The sequence below is a fragment of the Hyperolius riggenbachi genome, chromosome 10 (assembly GCF_040937935.1).
Source record: "Hyperolius riggenbachi isolate aHypRig1 chromosome 10, aHypRig1.pri, whole genome shotgun sequence".
Lineage (NCBI taxonomy): Eukaryota > Metazoa > Chordata > Amphibia > Anura > Hyperoliidae > Hyperolius > Hyperolius riggenbachi.
The window spans coordinates 255,047,881-255,067,444 of NC_090655.1; the positions used below are offsets into that span (position 1 = coordinate 255,047,881).

Here is a 19,564-nt window from a genome sequence, read left to right on the forward strand (position 1 = left end):
AGGGTGAGCCGTCATTCAGCTCACCCTGCGTGAAAATGACCGGCAGACAGTCCTGCAGCCAGAAAGATCATCAGGACTGGCAGCAGCTGAGCTTGTGTAAAATGTTAAACATGCAGCCACTTATCTCAGCGGCTGATCCTTGAGTCCCCCTATTCTCCATCATCACTCCTTTATAAATGATACTATGAATAATTACACTCATTTCAGACATTAATGTTCTCTCCTATCACCCTCCCATTCACTCCTCTTGCACACCCGGTCACTGCCCTCCAGTGATGGGAACACAAAGCAAAGGGAATGTGATAGGATCAAACACTGTGGGAATTCCCTGTGTTGTAAATGGAGTCATTAGAAATATTAAGCTTGTAAAGAAACCAAAACTGACAGCAGGGCCAAGCTGGAGAGCATCAGACAACACACACAGCTCTGAGAAACATGATGGGTAGCCGAGAATGTAATTGTTCAGTAAGGGAAGATGGAGGTACACTGCTCAAAATAAATAAAACAAATGCTTAAAAGAGGGGTAGGGAGCCCTCTGCTGCGCATGCGCACTGTGTCAGTTTGAAACATATTGTATGGCTTTTATGGAATTACATTTATTTTAAAATATGCAGCGTTTATGGCTCTCTCAGCCAAACAGGTTCCTGACCCGGCGTAACTCCAAGCCAATCACACTTCTGTGTAATCATACTGTCCACTTAGGCAGCAGCACTGATTGCAAATTCCACATGACTTTGTGCAAATGGAATAGACAACAGGTGGAAATTATAGGCAATTAGCCAGACATCCCCAATAAAGGAGCGGTTCTGCAGGTGGTGACCACACACCACTTCTCAGTTCCTAGGCTTTCTGGCTGATGTTTTGGTCACCTCTGAATGCTGGAGGTGCTTTCACTCTAGTGGTAGCATGAGACGGAGTCTACAGCCCACACAAGTGGCTCAGGTAGTGCAGCTCATACAGGATGGCACATCAATGTGAGCTGTGGCAAGAAGGTTTGCTGTGTCTGTCAGCATTGTGTCCAGAGCATGGATGTGCTACCAGGAGACAGGCCAGTATATCAGGAGATGTGGAGGAGGCTGTAGGAGGGCAACAACCCAGCACCAGGACCACTACCTCCACCTTTGTGCAAGGAGGAACAGGAGGAGCACACAGGTGGGGGATGTGCTTGCAGCCCAACACTGTGCAGGATGTCTGACATTTGCCATAGAACACATAGATTGAAAAAATTGCCACAAACACACAGTATATGGTAGCAGAGCGTTCAACCAGCCAATGCCACAACCTGTAAGATGCCTGACCTACGCTAGGGACCAACGCTTACAAACGCCTGCAAATGCTGCAACTGCTGGAGGAAATGAAGAAGTCTGATATAGACAGTCAAAGAGCAGCAACAATCCAATGCACTGAGCAGCATGAAAGAGTCCTCAGGATTCAGTGTAAGAATGCTGCTATGTGCGCTTTGCAAGAAGTAAAAGAAACACTGGAAAAGAACACTAATGGCCAAATCACTTTCTACACTCAACACAAATGTCTGACAAGCAGTGATTTACACTCAAGACGTTTCCCACACTGAGCACATTAACCTCCTTAGCGGTAATCCCGAGCTAGGGTCGGGGAGGAAACCGCAGCTAAGAGCGGTAATCCCGACCTCTGCTCGGGGTACCCGCCGGAGGCTGAATGCAGAGCAATGCGTGCAGCGGGAGCGTTTCTACATACCTCCCGGGGATCCCGACGTCGGCCGGCATTCTTCTTCCTCCTCTCCGGGGCTTTGCTTCCTGCTGGTGAGATCAATGGCTGTCGTCATGGCGACAGCCGGCAATTTCACTTTAGAGTTGCAGCGCCTCCCGGAGGATGGAGGTCTAACTGCAGCGCCAGAGAGGTGAGCGATTACTGTAACTGCTGCAGATCTCCCTTGCAGCATGATTTTTTCCAGGTTTTAGGGTCTGAAAGGGTGCAAAAAAATTGCACCACTTCTAGACCCTAAAATCCGTAAAGAATCATTACGCCAAGGGGGTTAATAGGGTTTTCCACCAGTGTGAGTTCTCTCATGTATGATGAGGTTTCCTTTCTGCCCAAAACATTTCCCACACTCAGCACATGAATAGGGCTTCTCACCAGTGTGAGTTCTCTCATGTTTGATAAGGCTTCCTTTCTGTCCAAAACGTTTCCCACACTCAGCACATGAATAGGGCTTCTCGCCAGTGTGAGATCTCTCGTGTTTGACAAGGCTTCCTTTCTCTCCAAAACATTTCCCACACTCAGCACATGAATAGGGCTTCTCACCAGTGTGAGATCTCTCATGTCTGACAAGGTTTCCTTTCTCTCCAAAACATTTCCCACACTCAGCACATGAATAGGGCTTCTCGCCAGTGTGAGATCTCTCGTGTTTGACAAGGCTTCCTTTCTCTCCAAAACATTTCCCACACTCAGCACATGAATAGGGCTTCTCACCAGTGTGAGATCTCTCATGTATGACAAGGTGTCCTTTCTGCCCAAAACATTTCCCACACTCAGCACATGAATAGGGCTTCTCACCAGTGTGAGATTTGTGAGATTTCTCATGTCTGACAAGGTTTGCTTTCTGTCCAAAACATTTCCCACACTCAGCACATGAAAACGGCTTCTCACCTGTGTGGGATCTCTCATGTATTAAAAGGTGTCCTTTCCACCCAAAACATTTCCCACACTCAGCACATGAATAGGGATTCTCACCAGTGTGAGATCTCTCATGTCTGACAAGGTTTCCTTTCTGTCCAAAACATTTCCCACACTCAGCACATGAATAGGACTTCTTGCCAGTGTGACATCTCTCATGTGTTACAAAGCTTTCTTTCCGCCCAAAACATTTCCCACACTCAGCACATGAATAGGGCTTCTCACCAGTGTGAGATCTCTCATGAATGACAAGATGTGATTTCCTTACAAAACCTTTTCCACATGTGAAACAGGAATAAGACCCTCCAGCAGGGGGAGAGCTGTTCTGAGTATGGGGTCCTTCAGGGTTAGACAGGTGAGGGGAGTCTGGGGGAATATTTGGGGTAACCAGGATATCTGCAGGAGACCCTTGTCCAGTGACATCATCATCCGTTGTACAGTCTGTGGATACAGAGAGACGAGTCTCTGAGAAGTTCCTGATGCCGGGACTCCGCCCTGCAAATAGAGAAACATCATCACTTTCAGTTAGAGAATTCTGAGGGGAGGAACAATTATCATTAGGGAGGGTCAGTGAGCTGCTGCTAATTCCAAAATGATGCAAAGATTGGAAATGGGCCAGATGCAGCATCTGTGTAACTTGCATAAAATTTGCATTAGCATATAATTAGCATATCATTTTTACCATCTCAGAGTTATTGGCATGCCACTGACCATCGGTAGTTATCAGCCTGACAGAGAACTGAAGAAGGTTGTGCTCATTACAGCCGGCCAATCACATGACAATAACTTTGTTTTGCGTGCAAATTTTCTGTATCTTGGAATCTGGACAATGAAATGAATTACCTGGGAAATGTGATTAGCTGCATACAATTTGCATGACATTTGCATACAAGTACAGAGTTATTTGCATCTCATTGACCTCCCTACACATAAAGCATTGGCCACACACTGACAAGCAGTAGATTGTACAGATTGGTGAGACAATGGAAGCAATGTGTTACTCCTGTGACAACAGACCTATATGTACTTATAGCAAGAAATCTGTGTTATGTTTGTAGAGCAATGTGGTGTCACTTACACATTCTTATTACCATTGTGCAAAATCTTGTTCTAATTTGAGCAATTAAAGATATTGTGACATTACACAACATAAATTATAGGAGCTGCGAGGTAGAGGAATTATCTGTTTACTTCATGGAGATCCCAAACCACTAATACTTCTGTAGCTATAAAAATACACACATACAGTATATATTCCTGGATATCCAGTATAGCCATATCTCTCCTCCCATCCGTCTGTCTAATAAGGAACCAAACTGCTGCACACTGCAGCTCCTATTGGACAGGAGATCAGTGGGGGAGGGGAAAGGGTGTCACTAGAAATCACTGGACCTCCCCCTGCAAAACTTGGGAAACCCCCTCCACCTTTGTAACAAACCTCTCCTCTGTACCTGTGTGACACCCTTTTACATGCTTGTGAATGTCGGGCTTTGTATCCTCTTTAAAGTGTAACTGTCGGGCATAAAATCAAAATCTATTCTTATTTTTATCTGGTTAACAAGTAACAAGGATGCTAACCAGTAGCTCTAACCTCAACCATCATGAAGGTCTTTGAGCGCCTGATCCGGGCCCTCCTGAAGCAGTCCACAGATACTGTCCTTGATCCTCATTAATTTGCATACAGGGCAAACCGGTCAGTCGAGGACGCCATTAACGTGAGCCTAGCATACATCACGGAACACCTAGACAGGCCTGACTATTACACTAGGATCCGGTTCCTGGACTTCTGTTATGCTTTCAATACCATCTGTCCAGACATCCTGCTGGACAATCTCGTGCAATTAGGAGTTGACATCTCCCTCTGCAGGTGGGTCAGGGACTTCCTCTCAAACAGAACGCAGAGGCTGAAGCTCGGCAACTGCTTCTCCAGCGAGAGAACCACCAACATGGGAGCTCTGCAAGGGTGTGTACTGCCCGCTCCTGTTCTCCCTGTACACCAACAACTGTACCTCAACCTCTGACTCTGGTAAGGTCATCACATTCTCGGATGACACAACAATCATCGGCCTTATCAGCGGCAATGGAGAGCTTGCCTACTGCAGCGAAACTGAGAGGATCTGCAACTGGTGCAGGGGAAATAACCTCATCCTTAACATGGCAAAGACTGTAGAACTGATCGTAGACTTCAGGAGACACTCCCCCACCCTCTACCCAGTCCTAATTGGGGAGACCGCAGTCTCCAGGGTGCCGAGTGCTCGGTTCCTGGGCACAACTCTTACTAGCGATCTTACATGGGGGAGAACACTATCAATATTCAAAAGAAGGCACAGCAGAGGTTATTCTTTTTGCAACACCTGAAAAAATTTGGTATCCCAAAGAAGCTGCTCATCAGCTTGTACACTGCCACCGTAGAATCCATCCTCTGCTCCTCCATCATCGTCTGGTATGCAGGGGCAACGGCTGGTGACAAATACAAACTCCAGAGAATAATTAATGCTGCGGAAAAGACCACAGGTTTGCCCTTGCCACCTCTTTATCTCCTCCACACCGCCAGACTGGGGAAAAGGGCCAAAGGGATCTCTCTCGACATCTCCTATCCAGGCAATCGCTTCTTTGAGCTCCTCCTGTTAGGGCGCTTGTTCAGAGAAATTGCCTCCAGGACCAGCAGGCGCAAGTTCAGTAGGAGTCCTCCTACTGAACTCTAACTCCTGCCAGGCTGCAACACTCTAGCCCATGGGAAGCAAATCCTCAACCGGCACCTGGTCTGTATCTGTTGCCCATTCTGAACCATGAACTGTAACATGCGTCACAGAATGTATCTGTTGCCCACTCAGAACCATGAACTGTATCATGCATCACAACACTGTATCTGTTGCCCACTCAGAACCATGAACTCATACGCAGACCTCTCCCTACACCCAAAATTGACTCACGGATCTGTATATTGTATGTCTTGCATTGCATATTGTACAGAATTGTATCTATTTTTTTGTACCATGTATATTCTCATTTAGTCTCATGTTCACTATGCCTTGTCATGTCATGTCTCTGCCAATACCACATACAATTCCGGGTACGTTATCTGGCGTACTTGGCAAAATAAAGAGGATTCTGATTCTGAACCAGGCAATCCAAAAGGTAAAAATCACTATTACTTTTCTTGTAGATAATTGTTCATTCCCCAGTTTACCTGACTCTTATTTAGTACATTGTCGCACAAAGGAAGTTGCAGGGCATGCTGGGTTGTCTTTTTTTGCTTCTTTACTTTCCTCTCAGACTTGACTAATGCAGTCTGATTGGCTGAAGCCTCTTTCCCTTCTGTTTTCCCCTGTCACACCTCTATTCCTATTCGATTGTTCAATATTTCTCATGCTGAGACAATGCACTTTCTATTGCAGAGCTGGGTGGGGGTGACTGAAGACTGGGAGTAGGGCGGGCAATGCATACGCAATGAGGCAGAGGAGAGTAAGGGAGGAAATGACATCAGGATTGGCTTCAAGATAGACACAGTTAAAATGGAGAATCCCAAGAAGGATTTTTTTCTATAGACAAATCACTACAATCAAAATGTGGACAGTGCAATACATATCTTATGTAAGTAGAGCAAGTATTTATCTACTTATATATGCATTGGGTTTTTTTTCTGAGATAGTATTGTTGACAGCTCTTCTTCAAAGAAAACATTTTTTGTCATCATGTGACACAGGTTCTGCCATAAGAAGCTCTTAGGCTGGTTCACATTTGACCTGGATCATAAATTTGCCTTCTCAAAACAGAAGGCTTTTACGATTTTTCATGTTAGTGTCAGAGTATGATGTCTCCCACAATGCATCACTGCTGAACATGCAAATTGTCCCTTTGTTGACCATGAAAGCTAAGCACACCTCCAGAACCGCTGGAATGCAGTGATGTGTCAGCTTGTTTCAGCTTTCAGGGACAACACAGATTATTTTCAGCAGTGGTGCATTGTGGGATAGCTCAAAAGCTCAATCCAACCTGAATAATTACAAATATCTTCTGTTTTGAGAAGGTACATTTCTGTTTAGCATAGCATTTTAGTGAGAGGGCTTTTTGGGCCTTTTTAGCCCCTTACACACTCCTAGGAGTTCTGCTTCACCCTGAGCTTGCTGGGCAATCTGTAAATGTGACCTGGAGTAACAGGAGGACAGTCACAGCGGATGTGATGTAACATGTGCTGTGACGTTCCATCATTGTCATGGCTGCCTATGTCACGTCTGATTTCTGTCACTGCAATGGGCACAGCATACATCTCCAAACTAGTGGTGGACAAACATCGTGAATGAATGTTTGGGGACTATTCACAAATGTTTCCGCAAATGTTCACAAACCAGCGTTTGCGAAATTTTAACTTCAAAAACCTTCAGGTCATGTTTTCAGCAACAAGTGCTGTAAAAAGGTGTCAAAACTGTCCATAAACCCGGGCAGTGGCACAGCATTCCTCAAAATATGTATTTTACACAGAGGCTTTTTTTAAAACTGCATTTCGGGTGTATATTTTTAAAATTAAGTTTTTTTTAGAATGGCCGCTGTGTTTGCCTGCCTAAAATTGTTATTTGCAGCCACTGTAGTAGAGGCTTTAAATATTTGGCAAATACCTGCTTAATTCTTAAAGTACACTGCGGTCACAAAACATGCTGCTTGTGCAGTGTGGGCCTAACACTGGGTGTAGAGAAGAACTGGTAGGCACTTGGATACGGGACATATTGGTTAATCAAGTGACACAATGCTGCATATGCTACAGGACCTGGCGACGTGCTCAAGACAACAGAGAACAGTCCAAATGAACAAACAAAGTAGAGGAAAAATCTGGCACTGTCCCTTTTAATGATCTGAAGGAACGAGCAATCATGAGCAATGATGACAAGTACTTATCTCATCTGGGTGGTTCTGTGTGCTGAGGGGGTGTAGACAGGGGGCGCCAGTGAGTGACAGCCTATCACCAGTCCACAAGGTGACGCCTAGCTTCTTCTGAGGTCAAAAGTTGCACAATGAGTGGTGCTGGGGGCAGCCATTAAGTGCGTTTTGCTCAAAAACACAGTTTCCAGTGCAGCAGTTCAAGTCCTGCCCCTTGACAATCAGCCCCCCCCCGCACACAGAACCGCCCAGATGGGATAAGTACTTCTCATGATCGCTCATTGTAGTCGTTCATTCCTTTGCTGTGCATTCACCACACTGCTTGTTCCTTCGGATCATTAAAAGTAACAGTGCCAGACTTTTTTTCTAAAGTGTAATAACTGCTATCACAGCAGTTATCACGCGCGCTGCCGCGTGCCATGGTATGAGTTATTTCACATGATAAGCGAAGGTTTGCATGCGATCACCTTATCGCATGCAAACCTTCGCTTATCACGCGAAGTACCGCTGTTCGCGCACAAACCTTTGCGTGTGGCAGCTCGCGTGATAACAGTTATCACACTTTAGTGAATTGAGCCCTTTCTGTGACAATCTCAGGTGACACATAATTTTTTCAGTACAATACGGTCACTCAATCACTTTATTTTATCACAGTGACAGCTGTAACAGTGATGCAGCCACACACTACATTACACTAAACAGGTGGTGTATATAAGCTACACACCACAAACAACAACAACAAAAAATAACAGCAGGATTATCTCTCAAAAGGACTTTTGGAGTCCCTAGTTGGTGAACTGCAAGGAGCAGAACACCTATGGAAGCAGCTACACAGCACTGAATAACACAGAACAGTGTCAGCAAGTTATCTCTCTGTTCCTCAATCAGCAGCACAGCTCTCCCTACACTGACTGCAGTCTGACTGTAACATGGCTGCCAGGTTTGTTTCTTTTATAGGTGTGTGGCCTGTGTGCTTAATTGGCTGTCCTGCCTCTCCTGACTTGAGGGTAAAGGGTCAAAATATGGCTCCATGTTAAAGTAAAGGGCGAACACAAACTTCACTTAAGATTTGCGGTAAAAACCAATGGAAAATGTTTGCTGAGAACTGCAAGCCATCATTAGTCAGCACATGCTTAGCACAGAATCCACTGACAGGTCCATTTGGCGGCTGCAGGCTTTGTGAGAGCTGAGTCTTACCGATTCCGTCTCCGCCCCAGTGTCCGATTAGCAGAGCAATTATAAATGCTGGATTATAGAAACGCTCCTGGCCAGGAACAAGCGCTTTTCAGCCGACTCCATGATCCGCCATAGCCACAGAAAGAGATAAAAAAAAACACCTGGCACTGCTGATGTTGAATATGTTGCTTTGAAATGTGAAGGCAAAGCCTGACATACTGAGGTGATGGGAGGAGTCAGGCAGTGGGTGCAGGGTACTAAAGCAAGCCTGACATACCGAGGTGATGGGAGGAGTCAGGCAGTGGGTGCAGGGCACTAAAGCTAGCCTGACATACTGAGGTGATGGGAGGAGTCAGGCAGTGGGTGCAGGGCACTAAAGCAAGCCTGACATACCGAGGTGGTGGGAGGAGTCAGGCAGTGGGTGCAGAGCACTAAAGCAAGCCTGACATACCAAGGTGATGGGAGGAGTCAGGCAGTGGGTGCAGGGCACTAAAGCAAGCTTGACCTACCGAGGTGGTGGAGGAGTCAGGCAGTGGGTGCAGGGCACTAAAACAAGCCTGAGATACTGAGGTGATGAGAGGAGTCAGGCAGTGGGTGCATGGCACTAAAGCAAGCCTGACATACAAGGGTGATGGAGGAGTCAGGCAGTGTGTGCAGGGCACTAAAGCAAGCCTGACATACTGAAGTGATGAGAGGAGTCAGGCAGTGGGTGCATGGCACTAAAGCAAGCCTGACATACAAGGGTGATGGAGGAGTCAGGCAGTGTGTGCAGGGCACTAAAGCAAGCCTGACATACTGAAGTGATGAGAGGAGTCAGGCAGTGGGTGCAGAGCACTAAAGCAAGCCTGACATACCAAGGTGATGGGAGGAGTCAGAAAGTGGGTGCAGGGCACTAAAGCAAGCCTGACATACCAAGTTGATGGGAGGAGTCAGAAAGTGGGTGCAGGGAACTAAATCCTGACAGCCATTTCACACTGGCTGCCGCTTCTTCCTAGGCTGGGTCGCGGTACAGCCGTAATTCTGGGTATTTAAACCCAGTGCTGCATACTCACAGGTAACTGACATCACAGTACTCCACCTCTGGGCCTAAGGCTGTGCTTCTCAACTGTGTCAGACACACAGGAAGAACTGAGATGCAGGCAATTCCCTATAGTGTCCTTGGTTGCTAAGCAACCAGGGATCACACTAAGGGGGCAGAACAATGACATATGGGCATCAGCTACGGAACTATATTAGCAGAAATGTAACACTTTATTAGTTCAATCAGCGCTGCTTACACTAGCAAAAGGCCACTGCCAAAGTCTCAGAGAAAAACAGGGCAGCGCAGTGTGAGAGAATAAAGAGACCTTTCTCTTCCTCGGGGTGTCTGTACTGATGTTGTTAGCAAGCTGTCACCATATATATTCACAAATGATAGATTTTTGCCATCTATAACTAACATGAGCACATAGCATAACCCCTAATATCACCAGTCTGTGAGCAGTGACAGTCATACCAGCCATACAAATACACCTTACTCTATATTTACTGCTGATTACTCACCTGTTCTGCCCTCTGTAACAGTGTCCTCCTCTTTACTTGTCCTCATCATGTCACTCTCCTCCATAGACTGCTGATCACTCCTCACATATGTCTCCTCTTCCTCTTTACTTGTCCTCATCATGTAACCCTCCTCCATAGACTGCTGATCACTCCTCACATATGTCTCCTCTTCTTCCTCTTTACTTGTCCTCATCATGTCACCCTCCTCCACACACTGCTGATCACTCCTCACATATGTCTCTTCTTCCTCTTTACTTGTCCTCATCATGTCACCCTCCTCCACAGACTGCTGATAACTCCTCACATATGTCTCCTCTTCTTCCTCTTTACTTGTCCTCATCATGTCACCCTCCTCCACACACTGCTGATCACTCCTCACATATGTCTCTTCTTCCTCTTTACTTGTCCTCATCATGTCACCCTCCTCCACAGACTGCTGATAACTCCTCACATATGTCTCTTCTTCTTCCTCTTTAACCACAGCACTTCCATGTATAAGTTCTCCACCCTAAGTGCACAAAATGAGAGATAATGTAAAATGTGAACACAGAAAACAACATACAGGAAGAAAGAATGTTTCATGGTTTGGAGCAGGGGCGTTGCTAGCCCCAAAGATCAGTGGCACGTGCCCCGGATCTATTCTGGGGTGCCCTGACGGTCCCTCAGGCACAATAGAGGCACCACAGCACCCAGCATGGCACCACACAGTACCTAGCAAGCCCCACAGAGGCACCACAGCACCCAGCATGGCAATACAGCACCCGGCATGGCACCACACAGTACCTAGCATGCCCCACAGAGGCACCACAGCACCCAGCATGGCATTACAGCCCCTAGCGTGCCCCATAGGACCCAGCATGGCTCCACACAGTACCTAGCATGCCTCAAAGAGGCACCACAGCACCCAGCATGGCATTACAGCACCTAGCGTGCCCCATAGCACCCAGCATGGCACCACAACACACAGCAATGGGGGAGGTACTGGTTGCCTCTATGTGGGCATTTTGGGTGCTGTCATGCCTCTATGGGGCTTGCAGGGAGCTGAGGTTCTTCTATGGGGGCATGCTGGGAGTTGTGGTGCCTCAATGGGAGGCCCATGGGAGCATGGGAGGGGGTCCACTAGAAGGTCAGGGAATGCTATGGGGGAACTGGCAGCAGAGGAGCTCGCCAGCAACAGAAAGCCAGACCAGCCAGCACAGAAGCCAGGTAACTCTGCCTAATTAAGTTTAAAGGGACCCTTAACTGAGGGGGGGGGGGGGGGGGGAAGAGTTTAACTTACCTGGGGCTTTTACCACCCCCCTGCAGGCATCCTGTGCCCGCATTGGGGACAAACCGGTCCCCCGCAGTGAGCTAGTTTCGTTGCCATCACCGTACTGCACATGCACAGGAAGGCGACGGGAGCGTGATGAAGGACAAGCGCAGCCAGAGCCGTGGAGGCACACTGGTCCGGCTATTGGCCAGTCACCGGAAACAAAACTGGCTCACTATGGGGGACCGGAGGATCAGTTTCTCCCGGTGCGGGCACAGGAGGTCTGCAGGGGTCAGGTAGAAGCCCCAGGTAATTTAAACTCCTCCTCCCCCCTCAGTTAAGGTTCCCTTTAAGTGACACTGCCTACTGAAGTGATATGCTGCTTTTTTTGTGTTAATGGAGAGGGGACTTCATCCAACATTTTGCTGGCAGGCCTACTTAGACCGCTGTTAAGTTCATGTAAATTTGGTTCTACCCATGACCACACCTACATTCTGGTGCATGGCCACACCCATTTTTCATCTGGAACGCCCAAAAGTGCCCCGGATCTCTTAGGATCCTAGCAACGCCTCTGGTTTGGTGTTTCTGGGGACCCTCAGCCCCACCTACCTGATAATGGTGGGGGATGGTGTGATCTTCCTGTTGACAATCCTGGGAATAAAGAGGACCTGTACATCTCTCTGGTGGGTTTCTGTTACTGGATCCATCTGAAGGAAACAAACACTGACTGAATACAGCTGAAACTTAAAAAATTAGAATTTTGTGCAAAACTCCATTTATATTAGTACTTCAACTTAAAATGTGAAACTAATATATGCAATAGACTCACTACATGCAAAGCAATATATCTCAAGCCTTTATTTGTTATAATTTTGATGATTATGGCTTACAGTTTATGAAAATCCTTAAAGAGAGTCAGAGATGGGTCTCACCGCAGTTTGTTTACTTACCCGGGGCTTCCTCCAGCCCCATAAGCACAGATGCGCCCCTCCTGCCATCTCCCGTTCAGCCGCGGTGAGCCCCGGTAACTCAGTGATGTCAGTCCGGGTCTACTGCGCATGTGCAGGAGGTCCGTGCATGCAACCTTGACTGGCTTCGACTGCGCCCGTTACTGGGGCTCACCGCGGCTGAACTGGAGATCGCAGGATAACAGTGAGGTCCGCTTCTGTGCTTATGGGGCTGGAGGAAGCCCCGGGTAAGTAAAAAACTGCGGTGAGACTCATTTCTGAGCCTCTTTAACCACTTTACCCCCGCGCGTACGGATTTCTCCGCCCCTTTTTCCATCCTTTCACCCCCAGGGACGGAGAAATCCGTACTTTGCGCATTCCCGCCGCTGTCCGCGCTCCCGCTCGTAAACACACCGCCCGCCGCTAGTAAACACGCCGCCGCCCGCTCGCCCAGAGATCAACGAACGGGAAAATCCATTCCCGTTCGTTGATCTAAGCCCCGCAATGATCTGCTGCCGCTCGGCTGAGCAGCGCGATCATTGTGAAAAAATAACAAAGTCCCAGCCTCTTTCTACTTCCTGCAAGCGTCCGGAAGGACGCTTGCAGGTCGCATGAAACAAATTGGTAATGTTGCCATCTTGTAATAGTAAAACTACACCCTAACCATTTTTTACACACAAATAAACTTGTTTTACACAAAAAAATAACTCCTTACCTCCCACACTCCCCAATTTTTTTTTTTTTTGGTAATTAAAAAAAAAATAAAAAATTTACAATAAAAAAAAAACATAAATAGTTACCTTAGGGACTGAACTTTTTAAATATTTATGTCAAGAGGGTATAACACTGTTACTTTATAAACTATGGGCTTGTAATTAGGGATGGACGCAAAACTGAAAAAAATGCACCTTTATTTCCAACTAAAATATTGGCGGCAAACATTGTGATAGGGACATAATTTAAACGGTTTTATAACCGGGATAAATAGGCATATACATTTAATGGGTTTTAATTACAGTAGCATGCATTATTTAAAAACTATAAAGGCCGAAAACTGAAAAATAATAAATTTTTTCCCACATTTTATCTTTTTTTCCCATTAAAACACATTTAGAATAAAATTATTCTTGGCATAATGTCCCACCTAAAGAAATCCTAATTGGTGGCGAAAAAAACAAGATATAGTTTATTTCATTGCGATAAGTAATGATAAAATTATAGACGAATGAATGGAAGGAGCGCTGAAAGGTGAAAATTGCTCTGGTGGTCAGGGGGTAAAGCCCCTCAGTTGGGAAGTGGTTAAAATCAAAATCTCAGACCATTCGTATATTGAGAAAATATTCAATATCCTAGGCTCAGAGTGTCAAACTCTAATCAGCTAATTAATCCAAACTAATCCAAAACACCTGCAAAGGTTTCTATTTCCTAGATTAGTTTAACCCAAGTTAAATTACTGAAATAAATGGACTTTCACCTGTGCATTGTCTCCATATGTTTATGAAATGATGGAGGGGATGTAGGTCTGCACTCTTCTTTATAAGACATGAAAGTCTCCTCTTACCTGGAGATGTGAGGGGCAGCTGATTCTCCATCATGGTGTCCTTGTAGAGGTCCTTGTGTCTTTCTATATACTGACACTCCTCCAAAGAGAAACAGACAGTGACATCCTGACCCCTTTTAGGAACCTGACACACACAATAATACAGTTAACAGCCAGACACACCCCTTGCTGTTACAGGATAATATCCCATAATTCCCAGCACTGCTCACCTCTCCTGTCAGCAGCTCCATCATCTTCCTGGTGATTTCCAGAATCTTCTGCTTGTTGTGTCCATCAGATATCAGGGGTTGAGGTGGGGGCACAGTGATGGTCACATGATCACCAGACTTCACTGGAGGAAAACTCTGTATAAAAGACCAACAATAAAGTCACATGATCTCCCAAAATCATCCTCACCTCTCCAGTCAGCTGTGTGCAGGGCCGGGACAAGGTTCCCCAGCACTAGAGGTGGAGAGACCTCCAGTTATTTATTTAGCGCAGGCAACGCGTTTAGTGATTCTAAGCCCGCTTCCTCAGGCCAATAACAGTGCCAATTGCAAATAGCCGATCAGCAAAGGGAGCCTCTTTTTCGATTTAATCTTGTTTTTAATCCAAATGTATTCATACTTGGGCGCCTCTTTACCCAAATTGTGCTTTACGTACCCCCCCAACATACCCTGTTGGAGGGGTGTAGACAGAGCACACATGGTTTAAACCATAGTGATAATCTGTCACTTTTACCAAGAGTGACCACACCCAGGTCCGGCTGGACCACCCCGAGTGGAGTCAGGTGTGTTGTCTCCACCTGCTTCCTGTGGTTGGTTGCCCCTCTGCAAACCACCTTTGTGAGGAGTACAATTACCTTACCTGTTGGTATCTCGTATATGGAAACATATTGCACTATTGGGCTCTCGTTTTTGTCTCCCGTGTCTTTTCCTCTAGGGTGCTGAGACACCCCTACTACTCTAGTTAGCCAGGGAAGCCCCCAGTATAAGACATTGCCCCTCCCCAAGTTAGACAGCCAGATTACCTCCCCAGTATATAGCAGTCCCCTCCTCCGATTAGCTAGCCAAATGTCCCCCAGTATTAGGTAGGCCCCTCCCAAAGTTAGAATGCCAGATCGGCCCGCAGTATATGGTAACCCCTTTCCCAGTTAAACTAGCCAGATGTGCCTTAGGCTGCCCCCCTCCCCCAAGTTAGATAGCTATAAGAGTTAGATAGCTAAGAGCCCCCACTATTAGGCACCGTCCTAGCCAAGTTAGATAGCCAGATCAGCCCCCTCAGTATTAGTTAGCCCCCATCCAAGTTTCGCTAGCCAAATATGTCTGCAGTATTAGGTAGCCCCCCCATCCCCAATATAGATAGCCAGATCAGCCTCCCAGTATTAGGTAGTTCCCTGCCCAGTTTAGAAAGCCAGATAAGCCCACAGTATTAAGCAGCTCCCTTCCCAATGTTAGATAACCAGATCAGCACCAAGTATTAGGTAGTCCCCTCTCCAGTTTAGCTAGCCAGCCACTTCCAGTTTCAGGGCAGGATGCTCATCTATGGAGACCTCAATGCTAGAACAGGCATAAAGAAGGACTACCTGACCATTGAGGGAAACACACACATACTTGGAGGAGAGGGTCATTACCAGGAACCTATGCAGACACCAAGAAACAGCTATGACAAGACAATAAACTAAAGTGGGAAAACCCACTCTGAACCTATGTCGGAGACTTGGCCTATACATAATGAATGGGTGAACTAGGGGTGACTCTCTTGGGAGAATTACTATGAACTCCCACATGGGCAGCAGTGTGGTGGACTATGCCTTTACAGACACACACCCCATAAACATCAATGCCTTCTTAGTTACCCCTGTCAGACCACAACCAAATACTGCTGTACCTGAAATACACTAATAAGCCAACCACACAGCAACCTGGCCAGACCAGTCTCTTCAAGCTGCCACCATCCTTCAAATGGACAAAACAGTCTGTCACAAAATACACCAACATGACCAACACAGCCAAAATCCAAGAACTGCTGGCAATTTTTCATACCAACCCATATGAACCAAACCAACATGGTGTCAGCCATGCAGTGAAGGACTTCAGTAACATCTTATATACTATGGCAGGACTAGCTGGCCTCAAGCAGACCAACATCAAGAGACCCACAATAAACAGTCCCAAAATTGTTTTGACAGTGAATGCAAAGCTCTCCTTAATTCTCTAAGGGCAGCCTGTAAGAAAAAGTACAGAGACCCCAACAACCAAGACGTAAGGGAAGCCCATGCCCACCTAAGGAGGCAACACAAAGACACCCCGAGATGGAGTTTGTGGGAGATGTGGCTGTTTTCTTCCAGCAGCTGGAGGACTCCCTCCAGGACAACTCATTCTGGGAGACCTGGAACCATATCGGCAAAAAGCCCAAGAAAAGCCCTCTTCATATCCAAAATGGCCACACCTGGCTCCGCTACTTCAAGGACCTCTACAAAGACATCCCAGAAAAATGCCCAAACCCTGGAACAGAAACAAACAGCCCCAAAACTGGAGGACATGAGGAGACAATCAAGGACTTCCAAAACCCTCTGGATACACCAATCACGGTGCAGGAAATAAGAGAAAGAATAAAGCTGATAAAATGTAAGAAGGCCAGTGGTACTGATGGCATCCTGCCAGAGATGATGAAATACAGCCCCCCAGACATACATGAGGCACTCACAAGACTATTCAGCCTCATCCTGAGTGCGGCTGCTTTCCCCAGGCCTGGAGCGAGGGCCTCATAAAACCCATCAACAAGAATGGGGACCAATATGATCTGACTAACTACAGAGGAATCTGTATCAGGAGCACACTGAGGAAAATGTGCTCAAATCACACAGTAGGAGTAGGATGTAGGTGTGTCTAGTCTGCTGTACTGTGTGAGTACTGTGTAGCTCCAGAGCTTGGGAGAAGCACAGGGAAGGTCCTCCGATCCACCGCTCAGCCCATATATGATTACATAGCCTGCTCGACCGGCACAGCCTACTCAGCACCATGGTAGTGCAGAACACGGACGTGCTGGATGATCACAGAACACGGAAGTGCTGGATGATCACAGAACACGGAAGTGCTGGATGATCACAGAACACGGAAGTGCTGGATGATCACAGAACACGGAAGTGCTGGATGATCACAGAACACGGAAGTGCTGGATGATCACAGAACACGGAAGTGCTGGATGATCACAGAGCACGGAAGTGCTGGATGATCACAGAGCACGGAAGTGCTGGATGATCACAGAACACGGAAGTGCTGGATGATCAGGTCAAGCTGAGACTCGTTGAGACTGAGACTCGTCGGCCTGAACCGAACTCCACGCTGTGCCTTCACATATCTGCACCGCTAATCCCGCCCCGCCCTCTCTCTGCCGCTCAGACTTTTCTGAAAGTTCCTGTCTGTAGTGGCTGCAGCGAGTAGTATCATAGCGGTGGTGGCGAGCGGTTTGTATTGTTTGTGCCAGTCTCTGATCCTTGTGTATTGTCCCCTGTCGTGCCCCACCCCCCCCCCCTTGTCTCCCCTCACCTACCCACTCCTATCTGCTGCTGATTACTGTTTTGTGCTGGGACAGCGGTTCCCATTGAAACCATCTGTGTTGCTCATCTGATTTGCTCCGGTCTGCTATACTGGCGACAGTCTGGTGTGAAGTATGCTGCAGGGAGTAGGGCTGAACAATTTTCAGTTTAAAACCGAAAATCGTGATCAGGGGAATGACGATCTTGGGATCGTCAAAGCATCAATTTTCGCCGCTGCTGCAGGTACATGGTCTACTCTGCTCCCTTCCCCCTCCTCTGCTTGCGGCCCCCTCCTCCAGTAAGTTCCAATTACATTCGGGCTCACCGCATTGAATTGCTGTGCAGTGAGCCGCAGGGAAGAGGTGACAAGTGTTTGGGCCCTGTACCAGGAAACGTGACATTACTTCCTGGTGGCCTCCGTTACTAGGCAACACTTGTTGCCTCTTCCCTGCGGGTCACCGCACAGCAATATGATGCAGTGAGGCGGAATGTAAAGGGAATTTACTTGGGGGGGGGGCGCGAGTGGAGGAGGGGGAAGGGAGCGGAGCAGGTAACAGCAGCGGCGTGGGGGATCTGGAGACGGCGGCACCTATACACTGGCTAACATGAACTGTGGAACCTATACAATGGATAACCTGTCCTGTGGCACCTATAAATTGGCTAACCTATCCTGTGGCACCTATACACTGGCTAACATGTCCTGTGGCACCTATACACTGGCTAACCTATCCTGTGGCACCTATACACTGGCTAACCTATCCTGTGGCACCTATACACTGGCTAACCTGTACTGTGGCACCTATACACTGGCTAACCTGTCCTGTGGCACCTATACACTGGCTAACCTATACTGTGGTGCCTATACACTGGCTAACCTATACTGTGGCACCTATACACTGGTTAAACTGTCCTGTGGCACCTATACACTGGCTACCCTATTCCGTGGCACCTATACACTGGCTAACCTATCCTGTGGCACCTATACACTGGCTAACCTATCCTGTGGCACCTATAGACTGACTAACCTATCATGTGGCGCCTATACACTGGCTAACCTGTCCTGTGGCACCTATACACTGGCTAACCTGTCCTGTGGCACCTATACACTGGCTAACATATCCTGTGGCACCTATACACTGGCTAACCTATCCTGTGGCACCTATACACTGGCTAACCTGTCCTGTGGCGCCTATACACTGGCTAACCTGTCCTGTGGCACCTATACACTGGCTAACCTATCCTGTGGCACCTATACACTGGCTAACCTATCCTGTGGCGCCTATACACTGGCTAACCTGTCCTGTGGCACCTATAGCTGGCTAAACTATACTGGGGGCACTTATACGTGGCTACCTATACTGGGGGAACTCATACTCACCAACAGTGTGCTGATCCATCATTGCGTATTGAAAATCGTGAATCCAATGACAGAAATCGTGCAATTCAATATTTCCCTAAAATCGTTCAGGGCTACTGGGGAGTGCTGTGGGGTGTGTTTGAGGGGTGCTCTGAACAACGCCTGGCGCTGCGGACACTGTGTGTTTGTGCCGTGCGGCCCCTGGGAGATTAAGGGGTGCCCATGAAGAGGTGTTGGAGGTGCTGAGAGGCATCTTTGCTGTGTTTGGCTGGGTGGATCTGTAATGCTGGCCAGGTGAGCTGGGTAACTTGGGCAATCCGTTCAGCAGAGTGTAATGATGCGGAGCGGCGTCCGCTGTTTAGGTAGGGAGAGGTTAAGGCAGGGAACACACTTGACTGTTTTCTGCACAGAAAAACTGAGAACACAGGTTAATCAATGGACTAGTTCACACTTAATTATTATTATTGATTTATAAAGCGCCAAGATATTCCGTGGCATGCAGAAAAAAAACTGACATTCTACATGATGACTCTGCACATTTTGTCAGTTTTCTCTATAAATTACATCAGCTGCTGTGAAAAAACGCATGCGTTTTCCTGCATAGAAACACAACTGGTGTGCAGAAAAAGTATGCAGAAAAATGGGCGCAGAAAACTAAAAGACAAGTGTGTTCCCTGCCTAA

The 19,564-nt window shown here is 47.2% G+C and overlaps 1 protein-coding gene across 1 annotated transcript in view; it reads right to left on the minus strand.

The window, feature by feature from the left end:
• The window catches only part of LOC137535288 (zinc finger protein 420-like), a 100,704-nt gene that overhangs the window by 70,511 nt on the left and 10,629 nt on the right, over positions 1-19,564 (minus strand). Inside the window, exons 3-5 of the mRNA XM_068257110.1 lie at positions 14,215-14,349; positions 14,006-14,129; positions 12,107-12,204 (exon numbers count right to left, since the gene is read on the minus strand). Coding sequence (XP_068113211.1) covers positions 12,107-12,204; positions 14,006-14,129; positions 14,215-14,349 — 357 coding nt within the window. The remainder of the gene's footprint in view (positions 1-12,106; positions 12,205-14,005; positions 14,130-14,214; positions 14,350-19,564) is intronic.